Source organism: Furipterus horrens, unplaced genomic scaffold (genome assembly GCF_987537825.1).
Source record: "Furipterus horrens unplaced genomic scaffold, mFurHor1.1.pri manual_scaffold_16, whole genome shotgun sequence".
In the NCBI taxonomy this organism is placed as follows: Eukaryota; Metazoa; Chordata; class Mammalia; order Chiroptera; family Furipteridae; genus Furipterus; species Furipterus horrens.
Window position 1 is genome coordinate 13,363,522 of NW_028327186.1, and position 19,598 is coordinate 13,383,119.

Genomic DNA, 19,598 nt, shown 5'->3' on the forward strand with positions numbered 1-19,598 from the left:
GGGGTGGGGGTGGGGGAATGACGGGATCCTGCCATCAGCTCTGCTAGTAAACCTACCTTGGTCTTCGGCCCTCCGAGCAGCCCGTGGCTTTTAACCAAAGGCATTTACTGTTGTCCCGCGACCACAGGTGCCCCTCAGGCACATTTTTCGTCCCTGAGCTAAGAGGGCAACTGTCCCATACTCGGCGTTGTCATCGTTCAAAACCAATCCTGGGCCCATAAGGATATACTTGTGGGTCACTTCACTGGAGGGACAAGGAAAAGCAAACCCAATCCCGAGGTTCTTCCAGCAGCGCGTTGGCTGGCGGCTGGCAGACCCGCGCCCACCGGTGAGGATGCCAAAGGGTTAACTGTCTGAAGGGTAAAACCTGAGCCTGCGTTTTGTGTGCTTGCCCGGGGCTGCTGGAGATTCGGTATCTCTCAGTTATTTCCTGCGACCTCTAAAGCCAGTTTTCAAGAAAACAAGTGGCAGGGTTTGAAATGTCACACCGAGTGACCCGGGCCATCCCCGCCCCTGCATTCGGGACTGGAAAGAAAATAAACCAAAGACACGCCAGACTGGTTCTGGTGGACTCGCGGCCGGCAGGGCCCTGTGGCTCCCGCGCTGTATCGCTTGCAGGTGATGCCGGCGCAGATAAGGGGCCGCCGCGCGCCTGTCCTCCGTCTAGACGGGAATTAATAACCGGAGAGCCCCCCCTCCGCCCGCCAGCAGCGCCCAGGACGCCCAGTGAGCCCAGCCCGTAGAGGCCCCAGGCCGACACGCGGGCGCGGGGCACCGGCCAACGAGGGGCTCCAGGAGCCGCAGTCGCCCTCGCGAGCCTGACCTCAGGGCCGAGTCCGCCCCACGGCGGCCACCGAGAGTCTCAGCTTCCCGCCCGACAGGGGTCGCCCCGCCCGCCGGGCGCGCTCCAGGGACCAGCCCCTGCGGCGGGAGGGGAGCCGCAGGGGGCGCGCCGCTCACGCAGCCCCGCCCCTCGCGCGGCGTCCAATCCCCGCCGGGCCCGGCCACGCGCGGCGTCCAATCGCCGCTGGGCAGCCCGTCGCGCGGCGCCCAATCCCCGCCGGGCGGTCTCGCGTGGACACGCGGGGCGGCGGCGCTCGACGCGCGGCGCGAGGACGGAGGCGAGGCCCGACCCCCCGCGGCGGCAGCACACGGGAGCCTCTTCGCTTCAGGTTATTATATTTTTTTTATTAAGATGAAAATATTCGTCCCACTGCGAACTGGCAGTTCTTACAATAAATAACAATAACTTACGTTCCGGTCGTCAGCGCCGCACGCGCTGTGTTCTCCGTTGGCTGATAAGTTAAACGCGTGTCAAGGTAAGTCTCGTTTCCGCTGCTTCCGGCAATCATGCGCTTCGGGGGGTCGCGGGGCGTCCCTCCCGGCTGTCCGTCCTCGGGGGCGCGGACGCGGGGAGAGGAGAGGGCAGGGGTAACGCTAGCAGACCCCGAGCTCTGGCTGAGGCGAGGCAGGCCCGCCGAGCAGGTGGAAGCAGGTGCGTCCTGGCGCCCGGGCCGTCCGGACGCCTCTCTCCGTCCTTGCTCTTCCCGCGACAATAATGACGAGGACAGGGGCGAGAGCTCTCGGCAGGCACGGCCTGAGCACGGGCGAGTCTCATGCAGGGAGCATGCGCGGTCCGCGGGCTGGGGGGCCCCTCACGTCTCCACCGGGCTCGGCACCATGCTGTTGGGCGTGTCGGGGAGCTGCGAGGACAGGGAGGTCACGTCGCTGCCGGAGGAGTTGCCCAAGGAGCCAGACTCAGAGAAGGAGACCTGGGGGCACCAGGTAGGAGCGGTGAAGACGCGTTCGGGTCGGGGCTCCGAGTAGGATGCCCCTTGGGGACGCGCCGCAGGCTGGGAGCAAGCCCTTCGGAGACATCGGACAGGTCCCCAAGCGCACGCAGGGCTATTAGGACGGGGGTGCGGGCTGGTGAATCCCTCCACCTCTCCTGCGAGCGCGTTAATCCAGGGAGACCTGGTTTAGAGCGAATTATGGGCTGGGGTGCAGGGTGCGGTTGCAGCCCTCCCCTCCCGCTCACCGCCCGATTGCCTGCGGCTGTCCCAGCAGGTCACCCACGGGAAGACCCCCACCCCAACCCCGTCTAAAGTCCTGAGGTCGCTCGGGTAGGCCGGGTCCTCACCAGCTGCTGGAAGGCAGGTTGGTCCAGGTCACTCTGCAGCGCGAACTCGCTGAGCGTTTTCCACGGTGGCTGGTATGTCTGCACCTCGACCGCGCTGCCCTGTACGGCGCTCTCGTGGCGGATGGGGCTGCCCGCCACCAGGGGCGTCCCGGTCAGTCCCTGCAGGCTCTTCGGGACAAGCAGAAGTAGGGGTGGGGCGCGCTCCACTTAGGTCTTGAGCTTCCCGCCGCCCCCTTTGAGACTGAGGCTCGCCATTTGCAGCCTGCAGCGGTTTGCGGGGAGGCGCGAACGCGGCCGCACCCTGGAGAGGGAGCCCTCCGTCCCCAGCGAGGATGCCCCGGGCCGCAAACCCGCCGCCACAGGCCGGCCTCAGTGCCAGGAACCACCGGGCAAGGGAACGCGAGGCCTGGGTCCCAGTTCTCGCCAAGTACGGGGTACACGACCGGCCCCACTTGAGCTCCAGCCACCGCAACTCTGGTCGGCCGCGGGGGCAAGGAGACTCGAGCTCAGATACAGTAACTGAGGAGCCCCGAATCCCACAGAAAGCCTCGCTCTGAAGGCACACGCCATCTCACCATTTCCCCAGAGCCCGCCCAGAAAAGGGCGGGCAGATGCGGGACCAGAACTCGAGCCCCACCCGCCGCTCCTGCCACGGTCCCTCACCGTCTTGTCGTTGTGCTGCTGCTGCTGCTGCAGCTGTTTCATGAGAATGGATTTCTTCTTGTCCTTGCAACGCTTGTTCTGGAACCAGACCCGGATGACCCGCGGGCTCAGGCCGGTCATCTCAACCAGTTGCTCCTTCATGAGCGCGTCGGGCCGGGGGTTGGCGGCGTAGCAGGTCCGCAGGGTGTGCAGTTGCTTCTCATTGAGTACCGTCCGCACGCGGGTCGTCTTCTCCGCCTGCTTGTGCACGTGCGGGCGCAGCGCGGGCTGACGGCCTGAGCCGGGCTCTGCGCGGGAGGGGCGCGCGGTTAGCGAGAGACCCTGTCCGCCCCGCACCCACCCGCCCGCCCACGGCCCAGCCCGACGAACCCTCCTCCCCACTTCGTTTCTCTTTTATTCGTTCATTTCGTTGTACCTTGTGTCCTTAGTCCCCCTTTCTGTTCATTCGCTCCACCCGGAAGGCGGTGCTCATTGTCGGCCCTTCCTCAGCCCCCGACCCTCCCTGGCATAGCCTCCTGCACTTACTAGACCCCCGGGTGCCCGCAGGGGCCCGCACAACCCGGGACAGGGGACGGGGTTTGCCCTCCAAAAGAAGTCCAGGTTTTGGAGGAACGGGATGGAGGCGCCCCCGAGATTTGGAGGTGGAGGGAAGGGAGCCCCACAGAGCCCATGCGCCGTGCTGCTGGAATTTGGGGGCTTGTCTCCCACTCCCTGGTACCCTTGAGTGGCCTCCCCCTCGTTCAGAGGCCATTTGGACCAGGCCGCGGACACCCGGCCTGGGCGCGGCTCCTCCCTCAGGGTTCCAGGGATCTTGGCCCAGCTGCCGCCATCCTTGCCCTCGCCCGGCCCTGGGTTCTCTCCACCGGGGTAGATGGGCCCGGATTCCTGCGGCCGGCCACAAACAAAAGGGAGATCGGAGCACACAGTGCACCGACACCGCTACACCCGGCCGCACACCCGCGTCTGCACCAGGCCCGCACACCCACGGATTCCTCCCGCACTGTCTCGGTGTGTTCAGCCCCCCCGCGCCAGGAATTTATAGATCAATATTTAGGAACAGCCCATCCAGCCCGAGTAAATCTGTGTGTAGGGGTGGAAAAGGAGGGCAGGAGAGAGAAGGAGCGGTGTCAGACAACGCAGCACACGCAGGCCGGGCGCAGCCCAGCCAGGGACGTGTATCCTCACGGGGCACTCGGCTGCATCAAGACCCACCGCATCCCCTGCTGTGGGGGTGGGGAGGGGGCCCTGGGATCTCCCTCCCTCTGCACCCATAAGCATTTGGCTAAGTTCATCAAACTGAGCCTCAAAACACGAACAGAGACACCAGCCCTTAGTTGGGTGGTTAGTTTTCAGAGCGGCCTGGCCGGCTGAGCACAGCCCCGCGCTGGTCCTTCCGCCGCCCCCTCCGCGCAGCCACCACTGCAGATTCCTGGTGTCATTCCCGCTCCTGCTCCTAGCATCGCGTCCCTCGTGTCGTAATCACGGAGAACACAGTTCTCCACGATCCCCCCCCCGCCCCCCCCGCGCACACTCATACACACCATCCCGGCTCAGGGGAATCCACTTACGGTTTCCCCGCACAGACGCCCCGCCGTGTTCCTGGCACGCAGTTCTGCAGTCACACATAAACACACAAGGGACAACTTTCCGTCCCAGCACCAGAATCTCTGCACACGTCCGCTCGCGGATGCGGCTCACCTGGCAGATGCAGGCCGCGCGCCGGGAGCGGGCCGGGGCTCCGCGGGCTGCCGGCCCCCGCGCGCTCCAGCAGGAGGCCGTGGTCCGCGCGACACAGCAGGTCGTGCTCCCGCAGCGAGAACTCATCCCCGGGCAGCAGCTGGCGGCTGCACACGGAGCAGCGGAAGCACTCGATGTGGTACACGCTGTCCCGCGCCCGCATCACCAGGTCGCTGCTGCTGAAGCCCACCTGGCACTTGGCGCACTTGATACCGAACAGCCTGCGGGCGGGGGGCGGGCGGTCAGCGGCCCTCGGGCATCCGGGCCTTACTCGCTTGGGCGAGGGCCGCCGTCCCGCGGGCCAGTCCCCGGGGTCCCTGCAGCCTCACCTGACGTAGTCCCGTTTACAGTAGGTTTTCCCGTCTCTCACGAAGCACGTACATGTCTCGTCCAGGTACTGGCTGCACTCGGCGCACTTGAGGCAGGCGGCGTGCCACTCGAGGTCGGGGGACACCCGCAGGATGAACTGGTCGTGTATCTGACTCCCGCAGCCCACACACGTGGCGGTGCCTGGCTTCTCTGCCGGGAAGGGCTCAAGTCAGGCCCAGCTGCAGATCGGCCTTGGCCGCCCTGGCCCTCCCGGCAAGGAAAAGGAAGCGGACTTTCTAAAGGTCCGGAAAATTGGAAACGGAAAAAAAAAAAAAAAAAAAACCAGAATAGGTTTTGTAAAGCCTTCCTCCACCCCACAAAATTTTTTTATTACATTCACTTAGATACAGTCGTTTTATCGATTTGTGCTGTAGCTAAAAGCCAATGTTGTAGGTGAGAAGAAAGTAAAGGGACACTGAAGCGCTGCGGACCCTCCGCGTCCACACTGAGCGGGACGCTGGCCTCCCTCCCACAGCGGTGCCCGCCTGCCCCGACTGCACATCGGCTTCAGCGCAGGCTGCTCGCATCCTCTCTGACATTTCTTGGTTTAAATGTCCCATATTGAGCTGGAGAAATAGTCCTTATTTGAAAGAACAGAGAGACCAGCGAGCAAACCAGAGCCCCACACCCCTAACTCACACCTAATTCCCTTAGCGCAAAACAGAAGCAAATTTCACAGCCCGAGGCCAGCCTCGCAGGCTCGAGAAAGAGGATTTAATTATGAATTAAAACAGCCGGATTCCAACGGATAAGTCATCCTATAGGAGAAAGGCATTCGTTTTGCTTTTTGTCACCCAGTGTCCTTTCAAATAGAAGCCACTTGTAGATTCCGTTCAACAGTCTCCTGCCGCAGAAATATCGCAGGTTAAGCACAAACCCACCCACACCCACACCCACACCCACACCCAGAGAAGACTTACTCTTGGAAGGATCCCCCATAGCACCCAGGAAAGGATAATGGAAAATAATATCCACCATGCAGACAGAGGCGTGTGCCAAGAGTGCGGCAGGCGGAGGACGAGGGTCGCGCGCCCCGCCGGCTCTTTGCTAACTAACTCCGGCCGCAAGGACTTGCAGGACCGACCGCACAGGCCCGCACGCAGCATTACGTCAGCACGCAGTCGCCGGGCTGGGTGGGGGCGGGACCTGCAGCGTCACCAGCCTCCTCAGAACCGGGGTGCAGGGGAGGTAGTGGGGACCCGCGGCGGGTGGGTGGGCGCGCGTGGTGGAAGGCGGGGGTGACGTGGGATTGGCTGCAAGGAAAGGGGCGGCCTGATTGGCCGGAGTGAACAATGGAGCGCAGCCCCCTCCCTGAAATCTGCTAGGAGCCTCCGGGGCTGGGGCCGGGTGTCCGGGCTGGACCTGGAGTCCCCTGCCCTGCGCTGCCTCCTGGACTTTCGGAGCGGCTTCCCCGGCACGCCTGAGTGCGGAGATGGATACCTGGGGAGTGTAGGGGGCCTCGCCTATAAATGCTCCCTTTCGTAAATAATAATAACAATAACAACAACAACAATAATAAATCCACTATTTTGGGACCAGATGGAGAACGAGTGGCCTGTTTGGACAGGACCATCACCATCCTGCTGGTCACCTTTCTCCTCTGGGGCTCCTTTGTTCTCAGGGTCCAGTCTAGAGGTTGGAGACCTGACTCAGAAGGGGAGGGTGGTGGATAAATTCTTCTCAGACTCCCCACCGGCGCCTGGGGAAAACTTCTCCAAGCCGGAGCACTGGGTGGGGAACGCAGGCGCGCAGAATCCTAAGACGCTCACGGATCCTGATTCCAGCCTTGACTTGCATTTTCTTTTCGCGGGTGGGGCGTGGGGGTGGTATTTTGACACTGGTATTCCCCATCCTACCCTCGCACCGCCACCATCAATAGCACATCTCCTTCTAGAAACAATGCTGGGGTGGAATGTGTTTCCCACTTCCAGAGTTAACGATTTCTATAAACTCTTCTCTTCCATTTCACAACTTAAAAGCAAACAATCAAGAAACAGTTGTGGTGCACCGGGTAATTTACTGAGGGTGCCATGGATGCTCCGTCCGTCGCAGGCATTTCTTTCTTTCAAAGAAATCGCTGTGGGTGTTGTCCGAAAGTGTCCCAAGAGAGCCCATGAATTATAAAGACTGGCCCATGGTGGCCGTTGCTTTCCCATTAAAAGGGGCGCGGAGGACTTGGTGCGCGCCTGGTGACGGACCATCTCCATCGGTTCCCAGACCCGGGCCCAAGTGTCCGCAAGCCCCTTAGCCCTTTTGCTAAAACCTAAGGCTGGTTGGCCTCATGCTCTGGGCTCCGCGCCGGGAATGGCTGCGGCCAAGGGCTTAGGGAGAGGCTTGGCGGAAAACCGGGGCCAGGCCTCAGTGCGCAGAAAACCTCTGCTCTGTGGTGACTCGCCGCACAGCGGGTGAGCGCTCCCCCTACCCCCGCGCCCCCGAGCTGTGCCCCGCGCTTTGGTCTTTGGCCACTAGCGCTGATCTTGAATGTGTTGGCAGCAGGGGCGAGGTGCGGAGAATGCTGTGAGGTTGAGTGAGGGGCGAGCGTCTGTCCGAGTGTCTGTGCCAGGCCACTGTGACCGCGAGCATCGTTCCTCAGTGTCCTCCTCTGTAAAATGGGGGATAAGATAAATAGCTACCCCTGCTATTGTGAGAATTAAACTATCCTCTGGACAAGGCTTAGAACAAAACCTGGCACTCAGTAAGTGCGCGATCCGTGTTCATTGTGACAACCATTATGATGGCTGTAGCTTCAGGTCGGGAGCCTCTGTGCGTGTTGTGCCTTTCCTGTGTGCACTCCCACACACAGGCGCACCTTCCCGTTCTTGCCCACACAGGAGCCCTTCACCTACACGGAGCAGCAGCATCATAATGTCTAACAGACTGGACTCTAATGGGGCCACCTTCACACACGTGGCTGTCCTCATCCCCAACAATCCTAGCAAGGAGTTACTGTTATTAAATCATCCCTATTCCACAGATGAGGTGACTGTGGTTTGGCGAGGTTAAGTAGTTTGTCGTAGGTAGTGTCACTAGTGGAGCCAGGATTTGAACCAGCTGTCTCCAGAGCCTGCTTGAAGAGCCCTTGTCCTCTGTCTTGCCTCTGAACACTCCCAGAGGGAGTGCCGCAGGTGCAGCTCACACCACATACAGAGGGAGCTGCTGCGTTCATCCTCACCATGAGTATCAGAAAGAAAATGGATGTCCAGTGAGCTCTTGCCAAGCATGTAAGTGACAGAGATGGTCCCCGGGTCCAGACAAGGGCTCTTCCTGCTGGGGTCCCTGGGGACAGAAGGACCAGGCCTCTCCTCCCTCCTGCCTCCATCTTGCTCCCACATGACACCACTAGGCCCCCACTTCTTTGCTGTGAAGTTGGCGTGTTGTACTGAACAGACCATAAAGGGCTTGGGCATTCACATCATCACCTGCCAGAGGCTTCTGAGAGCTGGATTGGGGGTGGGGTAGGAGCCACCATGTTTCAGAGAAAGCAGCTGAGGCCTGGGAAGAGGAAGAAGCTTGCAAGTCAGGGTCAGCCTCCAGGCCTCCTGATATCCAAGTCCCTACTCTCTCCAAGGCACTCTTGCTTGACTGCCACCCCACCCCGCCACCCCCACTTAACTCCCTTTGAGCAAATAGGTACCTAGTGCACTGCTGGGCCCCGCCCCCTCCTTTCTGGGCCTCCACAGACACTGAGCACTTGCTGCAGGCCAGGCCCAGGGCAAAGCCATTGCAGATGGTCTCATTTAAAGCAAAGCCTGCTCGCCCACAAAGCTGGCTCTACCCCTTGAGCGTCCCAGAACTAATCACCTTCACAAGCTAATACAGCTACTAAAAGGGGGACTGACACGCACAGCGTCTTGTGCTACTTGAGTCTGTCCAGATGGGAATGGCCTTGCTCGCTCATTTGTTTGTCACTTTGTTTATAGTGGACATATGTTAAAGTCACCCACTATCTATAGCGTTTTTGTCCTTAGGGGATCAGTAGGGTCATTATACAAGGGTGACAAAATGAACCCTTGCCCACCCCCCACCTTTTAACCCTTGGGAGCCTTTGTTTCTCTTCAAACCCCAGGCCTGATGGAACTGCCAGGATAACCCACCAGGCCTGGATCTTGGGAGGGGAGAGGCCGTGGGAAGGAGCTGTGCCTGGTGCCTTCTGGGAAACTTGCATCTTTCCTGTCTTTCCAGAAGGTGGAACCTCAACTGGCTGACTGGCCTGGGAGAGGTTCTGAGTAGCTTGGCAGCTCCTCCATCTGCACAGATGTGTGGATGTGTTGTGGGTTTAGGTTTTGCAGGCTTTGGGGCCAGTTACAGCCTCTTTACTAGTCATAGGTGCTTGCCCTTATAATACTAAAGCAAATGATAGATAGTTTATCATATATATCCTCAAACGTGAAGATGCCTCTTCATAAAGTTATTGTCGTAATCTTTTAAAGGTTTAGAAGGATGCCTTTTATTCTTTTCCCCACACATTCATAAGAAGGTAAATATGTGTGTTTTCCTTCATAACAAGGACCAACATATCCTATTTTGTCTATTTGTCATTCTGAAACAAATTGGAATTATAAATGACTCCAAATGCTTGGCTCTAGTCAACGACCATCAAGCGATGCTTTTTCAAAAGAAACTATAAAGGACCCTCTTTCACTGGACAACATCTTCTGGAGGCTAAAGCTACCCGCAGATTCCAAAAATAGATGATAAGTGAGATAATAGAACATGGGTTGTCAGCTCTCGTCCAGCGGGATTATCCAATGTCTAATCATGCACAGGTTGTGATCAATGTGATTGTGGAGGGGCCTTAATCCGATTCAGAGGGAATCCAGTCAGATTTTCATCTGTTCTGAATGTGTAATTGGGTTGGAGGCAGCAGAAAAGCAGCTTGTACCGGATTTTGCCGCATCACTGTAATGAGTTCTATTTTGATCAGCTTGAGTTATGGACAATATAAATTATTTATAGCCACTTTAGACATGCCTTATGCTTGTAAAGACCTTCAGAACAAAATAATAACACTCCCCCTGATGTTGTAGGCATCTCACTTAGCTGAATCCTGGTGTGCACAGCTGTAAAAAGCAAGGGAGAGAAGAGACTAAAGGTGGGTGGACCCATCAAGTACTGAACGAACATTACAAAGGGCCAGAGGTTGGGCCAGGCTGGTAGAGGAGGCCATCTGATGCTCACAGAACGGTCCTGGCCCTGAGGGAAGATGCTCTGAGTGGGAAGATGGGCCCAGACTCAGGAATGCTCGGGACCACAGAAGGCAATACATGGTGAGGCTAGGACAGCCGAGCGCAGGGGAGAGTTCCCCCTGAACTAGACAGTGTTCCACTTAACTGAACAACCCATGTAAAATAACCTTATTTTTTGTTAAAAAATTAAGTGATAGACTCAAAAAATGCAAGGGAAGGCTATCTCTCAGATTAAATTTGTTTTCTCTGAGAATTGGGACTATGGCAGTTTTCTATTTTCTTCTTTGCAAGTTTTTAAAATTAATTGTTGTGACTTTAGAGGGAAAACACCCAAACTGTGATTTTTTTTTTTTTTAAGAGAAAGGTAAAGTGAGTCCTGAATAACCAAGGAAGACCTCAAGGTGGGGATTGAACTGTTCTTGTATGACAGGGGTTCTCAGATTTTTGGAATTCAAGAACCAAAAGAAAAACAAACAACAGGGACATCACATGGGACTGCCACTATCCCATAATACCAAATGAGACATGGAAAAAAAAAAAAAAAAGACAACTACTATCTATTATCATAATTTTATGTGGGAGGAAACATATTAACACTGAAAAAGAAAAGCCCAATTTTAGGATAGAGTCCTTTCCATTGGGCTTAGTAAAATAATTACACATTCCCAATTTTTCTCACTTGCATCCAAAATGCTAAAAATTTCATCTTGGGCTGAAGATTGGGGTAGAGTCTTGAAAATAAGGAGGATGCACCAAGCAGTAGGTACCTGGCAGCAAAGCAGGGAGGCCGGATTGAGCTCACAGTGTGGGCACCATGGAAGGTCCGGAGCGTCTGCTTGGCCCCAATGCTCTCATCATAGTTTCATGGTGTGTGGGATTAAGTGTGGAGGCGCCTGGGAGCCAGGTGACGATTTCGTTCTTAAGGGCTTGATCATGGACATCACCAGAAATCCCTTTACTAAGCACTAAGTAAGGTGGACATCACCCCTGTCCTTCATTAAATCTGTGAGACCAGAGATGGTGTCCATCTCCCCCCAGCCTAGAGCTCCTGAATAACAAACAGTCTGAAAAGGCTGGTGGGAGGGCATTAGAGGGAAGGACAGCCACCCAGTGGGACCTCAGTCGATGTCTCTCTGGATCACTGAAAGTCCTAGTGTTCACTTCTGCCTGTGGGTGTTTGTGAAGATAGGCCCGTGTTATTAGGTTCAGCATAAGGCTTCAATATTTATGTGTAAATCTCCAGCTTCACTTCAGCATTATGAAGGCTAGTGAGATGCAAGGTTAATTTGATAATGTAGGCAAGTTCCTTTTCCATTAATCCCACGAATCATACATGTCTCCTCTAAGAGCCTGAAATACGAATATTTTAACACAAGTAAAGTATCAGGAGAGTAAAATGTCACTAATTGGGACAAACCAGGGGAAGGTCAGAGTGCATTCTAGATGTCAAACTCAAGGTCACCTTATATATTATACATTATATAAAATGCCAAAAAATTGACAGTGGGTGAGTCATGGCAAATAGTGTCCACCTCAGTCGTTCTCACACAGAGATAAGGAGCCCAGGACTTCAGAACCTTATTTGTTAGTGTGCCTATAGATGCATCATCTAAACTAAAAATTGCCCAAGAATGCCCCAACTTGTAATCGTCACATTTTGGGAAGGTTTCCCTACTTTCCTAAGTGGGAATTTCTTGGATTATGTCTATACCTCTGATCAGCAGGGTCTCCTTTTATGAAGTATTTTTTGTTTTGTTTTGTTTCTCTTGGGGAGAAAATGTATACTTTTAAATCAGTGAGATGTTTTTTATTTTTTAACTTTATTTCTCAATAAAAGTTTACATTCACTATTATTGTGTATTAGTTTCAGGTGTGCAGGATAGTGGTTAGGCCGGTCATACACTTTACAGTGTTCACCCTGGTATTTCCAGTACCCACCTGGCAGCATACGTAGTTATTACAGTATCACTGACTACGTTCCCTGTGCTGTGCTTTACATCCCCGTGGCAGTTTTGTAGTTAACAGTCCGTACTTCTCAATTCCTTCATCTTTTTCACTCAGCACCCCAACCCCTCTCTCTTCTGGCAACCAGTATCTATGAGTCTGTTTCAATATTTCTGGTTGTTTATTTGTTCTTTAGATTCCACATATAAGGGAAAATGTATGGTATTTGTCTTCCCTTGACTGACTCATTTCACCTAACATAATAACCTCCAGGTCCATCTATGCTGTCATAAATGGTAAGATTTCATTCTTTTTCATGGCCTAGTAACATTCCATGGTATGTATGTACCACAATTTTTTATCCACTCATCTATTCTTAGATGCTTGGTGGCTTTCACATCTTGGCTATTGTAAATAACATTGGAATGAACATAAGGGTGCATATATTCTTTCAAATTAGCGTTTTGGATTTCTTTGAATGCATACCCAGAATTGGGTCATGAAACAGTTCTACTTTAAGTTTTTTGAGGGTCCCCTATACTGTTTTCCACAGTGGCTGCATGGGTCTGCATTCCCACCAACATTGCACAAGGGTTCCCTTTTATCCACATCCTCACCAGCACTTGTTGTTTGTTGATTTATTGTTGATAACCATTCTGACAGGAGTGAGGTGATATCTCATTGTGGATTAAATTTGCATTTCTCTGATGATTAGTGATGTTGAGCATCTTTAGGTATGTCTGTAGCCTATCTGTATGTCTTCTTTGGAGAAGTGTCTATTCAGGCCCTATGTCCATTTTTAAATTGGATTGTTTGTTCTTTAGTGTTAAGTTGTATGAGTTCTTTATAAATTTTGGATATTACCTCCTTATTGGATGTATCATTGACAAATATCTTCTTCCATTCAGTAGATTGTCTTTTTCTTTTGTTGATGGTTTCTTTGCAGGCAAAAACTTTTTAGTCTGATGTAGTCCCATATCTTTATGTTTTTCCTTGCTTGAGGAGACATGTCAGAAAAAAATATTGCTAAGAGTAGTATCAGAGATGTTACTGCCTATGGAAAACATATCTTTTGAGCAACTGCTATGGGCTTCTAGAATGGAAGCCCTTGAGGGCAAGGACTGTCTATTTTATACTTCCTGGGCCTAGAAGCGGGCCTGCACATAATAAGTGCCCAGTAAATGGTTGTGGAATTAGTGGTGTCCAGGTGGCCCTGCTGGGTGCTTTATACATAGGTGCCAGCCAGCCTCCAAGAAAGCTTTGAATTTTCCCTGTCTTCTGTTATTTTTGCCCTTGTGTGGTCCTCTCCCACATTGTAGCAGCCGCGGTTAGTGTGACCAGTAGAATGCAGCAGCCATGATGATACATCCCCACTGAGTTTAGGATATAAAAGGCTGCAGCTTATGTCTCTTTGTGCTGGTTTCTCCGATCGTGGCCTTTGGGAGAAGACGTATGGATAGGTCCTGGTGGGGAGGAACTGAAGTCTCCTGCCAACAGCCACGTGCGTGAGTTTGGAGGCTAATCCTCAATCCCATTCAAGTGTTCAGAGACTGCAGCTCTGGCCAGTAGTTTGCAAGTTGTGAGAGACGCTGAGCCAGAACCAGCCAGCTAAGCCACACCAGGATTTCTAACTCTCAGAAACAGTGTAAGATAATAAATATCATTTCAAGTTGCTAAATTATGGGAGTAATTTGTTACACAGCAAAAGATGACTGATACAACGTATAATCTCTCACATTTGTCACCAAATCCCCATAAGGAAGGCATTAGCAGTACTCTGACCAATGAAGACACAGGAAATCCGTGAAATTAAGGAATTTCTCTAAGACATCTCAGCTAAAGGTAGAAAAGGCTTGAAACAGACCCAGGTCAGACACCTGCTATCTCAGAACAAAGACACCACGTTTCTCCTGCTTGGACAGATTTGGCCTGGCAGGCAGGAGTCGGTGGGACTGCCCAGGGATAGGAGAGTGGACAGAGAAGAGGGCTAGGGCGGGGCCCCAAGTCTCACCCCCATTCGAGACCTTTCCCCATCTGCTCTTCCAGCCGCGTCTCCAGCCCCGCCTCCTTCTGCCGGCACCACAGTCCTGCTCCTTGTCTTTGCACCTTCCCACCTCGGTCCTTCCCTGTTCGTGCCCACAAGGTTCCTTGGCCTGGAACCCAACTCAGATACCACTCATTCGGTGAATCCCTCCTCTCGTAGTAGGAATATGTCTGCTTCTGTGTTTTCTCCAGATTCTGGTGAGGTCGACATCTTTTTTAAAATATTGAATTTATTGGGATTACATTGCTTAGAAAATTACGTAGGTTTCAAGTGTATAGTTCTGTAATACCTCATCTGTATATTGCATTGTGTTTGCCAACCAAAGTGTAACACCTTTTGCATCCTTTTCTTGCGTTCCCGGAGTTGGAAAATGTGTTTAGCACGTTACAGGTGTAGCGCTGGTGACCACAGGGAGCCGCGGAGTGACGTCATCAGCGCCGAGGCGGGGCGGGGCTGCGTGGAGAACAGCTTTACCTTTGCCCCACTCCCAAGCTCCGCCCCTAACTTTCCGCCGTTCCCATTGGCTGCGCCACCGCCCCATGGGCGGGCAGAAACCGCGAGCACGAGCTCCGCGCCCGCTCTCGTCTGCGCGTCTCGCGAGCGTTGCCGTGACCTGCTGAAGCGGAGCGACCGGGTGCGCGTCCGGCTACCGTGAGGCCGAGGCTGCGTGAGGCGACCGAGAGCGGTGACCATGTTCCGAGCGGCAGCTACTAGGCGACTCCGGCAGTCGGTGAGCCCAGGCGGGGAGGGGAGGGCCGGCCTGGGCCCGGGAACGGTCCCTGAAGCTGCCGGTCCCGTGACGGTGTCCGCGAAGGTCACCGCCTTCCACAGACCTGACCGGCCCGGCCTCGGGGCCACCGCTCCGGGGCTGCCCTGGGCTGCTCTCGGCGACTGCGCGGGGCCGGGGTGAGGGGCCGCGGCCGGTGACCCCAGGAGGCACCCTGCGCCCGCGCCCAGCTCTTCGGGGCGCCCCGGGTTCTCCTCAGGTGGCGGGGCGGGCGGCCGCGGCCCGGGGGGCGGGGCACTGTCGCGGGCGGCGTGCTCCCTGGGGAAGAGTTTAAAGCCCGAATTCGGCCTGGACGCCGACGCCTCCGGGAGAATTTACGGTTTGCGCGGGCCGCGTTGTGGCCGCTGGTTCTGGAAGGGCCGGGCTCGCGCTGCTGCGCCGAGGGCCGGTGACGGAACGGGGCGCTCCACGGGCTCGTTTGCCGAGTGTTTACGGGCGGGCCGGGGCGCACGTGCTGCTTCCTGCGTGACACGCCGGGAGCGGACCGCGTTTCCCTCCTCCGCGGTGAGGGCCGGACAAACCGCTAAAGTCGTGGGTCTGGGGCAGGTCCGGGTACGAGAGCCGGGCCCGCGGACGAGACTCCTGTGGGCAGCGAACGGAAGGCGGCTGGCGGGCAGATCGGACGTCTGAGACGGTTGTGGGGAGGACTTAGGAGGCGTTCTGTAGAGCTCACGTTATTGGCGATGTTATTAGCATTTTGGTATTTGTCTTGATCGTCCTGATTTTATAAGCTTTTTGAAGTTTTATTTTTCGATACAGTTTACATTCAATATTGTTTTGTGTTAGTTTCAAGCGTGTGGCGGTGTTAACTTTAGTTGACTCAAGTGTCTGCTGGCAGGTTCCGTGTGATTGTTGAGTAATTTGTGCTGAGACCGTGTGACCGTCGGACTCCCGTGCGCCGCCCTTACCGTCCGCTGACGGTGGCTCGTTCCCGCCCGAGTAATGACTCCTGTCAGGGAAAATGGTGGCTTTTTTCTAATTCCGTCTTTCCTTCTATTCGTATTAGCCGAATATATGGAAGGACATTCCCTTCTTGCTTATTTAGGTATTTATTTCTGGGCTTACGGATCCTCATTTTATTCACTAGATTGTAATCCATTATTACTCTTAAGTTTTTTGATGCTCAAGTATTTTTATATTTCTGAAGTGGGAGGCCCTTCACTCAGGCTCCTGCTTAACTTATATTATGATGTTTTAAAGTCAAAATAGCTTATCTGAAATGACCATCTGGAAATTTAACACTACTCAACCGTACACTTAAAAATGGTCAGGATGAGATGTTTTGTTTGACCGCCGTTAGTGAGGAAAAGATGAAGGAAGCACCTTGAACCGTTAGAATGTAAGTTACATGACGCGTTTGGTGTCTTAAGTTCATTTTCAGTTTTGACTTATTTGTGCCCTTGAGCGAAGTCCTTCGTCTTCGGGGGGCTCCCGAGTGTCGTCGACGAACAAAGGTGGTGTTTCCGTGCACAGTGAAGAGCGAGAGGACACGCCGAGAGGAAAGCGCGGCGACACTTCTCCGGGTCGTTTGCGCGTCCCTGTCACCGCGTCATCGTCAGACAGAAAGGCCTGTGTCACGACTCAGAAGCGACGAGCCTGCTCTGGAGGAACAGGGCGTTGTTCGGAGCCCACGGTTCGGTGTGGGTGAAGGAGCCTGAACTGTCACTCACGTGCGGGTTTTCATTTCCTGTGAAGGAAGAACTAGAGCCGGTTTTGATGCGGGTCTGTAAGGTTTACTGCACGGGGTAAACTATGTAAAATTTGCTGCCTGCCAATGTGTGCACTAAGGGTCCTGTCTATTGTTTTTTTTAAGAAGTTTATGTTTTTATTTTTTTATATATACTTTTTCTCATTCTATTACAGTTGTGCGCGCCCCCTTGCTCTCCCTGCCCCGCCCACCCCCGCCCGTCTCCCAGTCAGTCCCCTCCCCGTTGTCCATTGTCCGTGGGTCATTTATACACGTTCCTTGACTAGACCCTTCCCCTTCTTTCCCCTCATCTCCCCCTCCCTTCTGGTCACTGTCAGTCTGTCCCTTGTTTCCACGCCTCTGGTTCTCTTTTGCCCGTTTGTTTGTTTCGTTCATTAAGTTCCTGCATTAGGTGAGATAATTTGGTATTTTTCTTTCATTGCCTGGCTTATTTCACTAAACATAACACTCTCCAGTTCCATACACGCTGTTGCAAAAGGTAGAAGTTCCTTCTTCCTTTCTGCTGCATAGTATTCCACGGTGTAAATGTACCACAGCTTTTTAACCCACTCATCTACAGATGGGCACTTAGGCCGTCTCCAGCACTTGGCTATGTAAACAGCGCTTCTGTAAACATAGGGGTGCATAGGTTTTTCTGAATTGATGTTTTAGATTTCTTCAAGTATAATCCCAGCAGTGGAATTGCTAGATCAAAAGGCAGTTCCATTTTTAGTTTTTTGAGGAAATTCCATACTGTTTTCCACAGTGGCTGGGCCAGTCTGCATTCCCACCAGCAGTTCACTCGGGTTCCTGTTTCTCCGCATCCTTTCCAGCATTTGTTGTTGATTTGTTGATAATGGCCATTCTGACTGGTGTGAAGTGGTATCTCATTATGGTTTTAATTTTCATTTCTCTGATGGCTGATGATGTTGAGCATCCTTTCTTATGTCTATGGGTCCTCTGTATGTCCTCCTTGGAGAAATGTCTGTTCAGGTCCTTTGCCCATTTTTTAGTTGGATTGTCTGTCTTCTTGGTGTTGAGTCGTATAACTTCTTTATATATTTTTTATACCAAACCCTTGTCTGAGGTATTACTGACAATATGTTTTCCCAAACATTGGTTCCCTTTTCATTTTGCTGATGTTTTCTTTAGCTGAGCAGAAACTTTTTAGTTTGATGAAGTCCCATTTGTTTATTCTTTCCTTTATTTCCCTTGCCTTAGGAGATATATTGGTGAAACTATTGCTTCGTGAGATATATGAAATTTTCCTGCCTATGTTTTCCTCTAGGGCTTTATGGTGTCATGGCTTCCATTTCATTCTTTTATCCATCTTGAGTTTATTCTGGTGAGTGGTGTAAGTTGGTGGGCTAGTTTCATTTTTTTTGCATGTCCCTGACCAGTTCTCCCATAACCATTTGTTCAAGAGGCTATTTTTACTCCATTTTATGCTCCTATACCTTTTGGGGTGCTGTCTGTTTTTAAAGTGAAGTAAATTGACTGTGTTTTTAATATTATAATTAATGTCATATGACATTTCTATTCATGGTTAAAAATTACCATATTTTATTACTAAAGAGGTTAAAATAAGTTATTTACTTGAAGTACAGAAATGTAATATACATTTCATTACAAAATGTATGTTAAAATAGGGGTAGGTGGGACTGCTGCGGGCCCGCATGGAGAACCAGGAGTCCCCGTGCTCTTGCTCCCCATTCCCTTTGCTCCTATGGGCCCTTGAGTCGGCCCGGGAGTTGCCTCTCCCCTGCACCCCCTTCCCCCCTTTTCCCCTCAATAAACGCATTGCCTGCACCCCCGCCAAAAAATATAGGGATAGGTGACTTTAATTATATATTCATCTTTTTCAGTAGAACTTGAAGATAATTTATAGGTTATTCCTGCTTTTAAATTTTTGAGTGAAGAAGCAGAAAGACCCACCCCCTTTATACCCTTACCCCACTTAGTTTCTTTTAAGTATATTGCTTATGCTATTACAGTTGTCCCATTTGTTCCCCACTTCTCGCCCTCCTTCCGGTGCCCTCCTTTCCTATAGCAATCCCCCCACCCCTTGCCCTTAGTTCACGTCCATGGATTGTGCATATAAGTATTTTGGCTTCACCCTTTCCTGTATTGTTCTTAACTTCCCCCTGTCTATTTTGTTCCTAGCTTTTATGCTTCTTAATCCCTGCACCGTTTTTCCCCATTCTCCCCCTTCCCCCTCCCAGCTGGTAACCCTCCAGACCTATGATTCTGTTCCTGTTCTAGTTATTTGCTTAGTTTTGTTTTTATTTTTTAATTTCAGTTGTTGATACTTGTGAGTTTATTGTCATTTTAATGTTTATAGTCTTGATCTTCTTTTTTGTAAGTAAGTCCCTTTAATATTTTATATAATAATAGCTTGGTGATGATGAGCTCCTTTAGCATTGCCTTGTCTGGGAAGCACTTCATCTGCCCTTCCATTCCAAGTGATAGCTTTGCTGTATAGAGTAATCTTGGTTGTAGGTCCTTGCTTTTCACCACATTGAATACTTCTTGCCAGTCCCTTCTTGCCTGCAAAGTTTCTTTTCAGAAATCAGCTGATAGTCTTGTTGGCATCCCTTTGTAGGTAACTCTCTGCCTTTCCCTTGCTACTTTGAAGATTCTCTCTTTATCTTTAAGCTTTGGCATTTTAATGCTTGTTTGGGACTCTCTGTGCTTCCTGGACTTGTATGACTATTTCCTTTGCCAAATTTGGGAAATTTTCCTTCATTATTTTTTCAAATAAGTTTTCCATTTCTTGCTCTTCCTCCTCTTCTTCTGACACCCCTATTATTTGGATGTTGGTACATTTAAAGTTGTCCCAGAGGTTTCTAACCTCCCCTGCCCCCTCATTTTTTTCAGTTATTGTTTCTTCATTCTGTACTGGTTGAGTGTTTATTTCTTCCTTCTGTTCCAAATTGTTGATTTGAACCCTGGCCTCCTTCATGTAACCATTGGTTTCATGTGGATTTTTCTTCATTTCACTTAGCACAGGCTTCCCTTCTTCCCTTCTGTATTTGCTGTAC

The 19,598-nt window shown here is 52.4% G+C and overlaps 2 protein-coding genes across 2 annotated transcripts in view; one reads left to right on the forward strand and one right to left on the reverse strand.

Moving 5' to 3' along the window:
• Window positions 1-1,490: 1,490 nt before the first annotated feature.
• ISL2 (ISL LIM homeobox 2) lies at window positions 1,491-5,887 on the reverse strand. The gene is made up of 6 exons (XM_090263697.1): window positions 5,830-5,887; window positions 4,870-5,059; window positions 4,502-4,761; window positions 2,804-3,090; window positions 2,141-2,308; window positions 1,491-1,772 (listed from the first exon to the last, which is right to left on the reverse strand). Exons 1-6 carry the CDS (start codon window positions 5,885-5,887, stop codon window positions 1,656-1,658), a joined length of 1,080 nt encoding a protein of 359 aa, XP_090119823.1. The 3' UTR covers window positions 1,491-1,655.
• Window positions 5,888-14,659: 8,772 nt separating this feature from the next.
• ETFA (electron transfer flavoprotein subunit alpha) overlaps window positions 14,660-19,598 on the forward strand; it is a 44,577-nt gene continuing 39,638 nt past the window's right edge. Inside the window, exon 1 of the mRNA XM_090263603.1 lies at window positions 14,660-14,813. Within this exon, the coding sequence (XP_090119729.1) occupies window positions 14,775-14,813 (39 nt within the window). The 5' untranslated portion in view covers window positions 14,660-14,774. The remainder of the gene's footprint in view (window positions 14,814-19,598) is intronic.

Coding starts and splice junctions, on each gene's coding strand:
- ISL2 (XM_090263697.1), bottom strand. CDS start 5,887: ATGGTGGATATTATTTTCCATTATCCTTTCCTGGGTGCTATGGGGGAT. Junction 3,091..4,501: donor GCGCGGCCTGCATCTGCCAG/GTGAGCCGCATC, acceptor CCTCCCGCGCAG/AGCCCGGCTCAGGCCGTCAG. Junction 2,309..2,803: donor AGCAGCACAACGACAAGACG/GTGAGGGACCGT, acceptor CTTGTCCCGAAG/AGCCTGCAGGGACTGACCGG.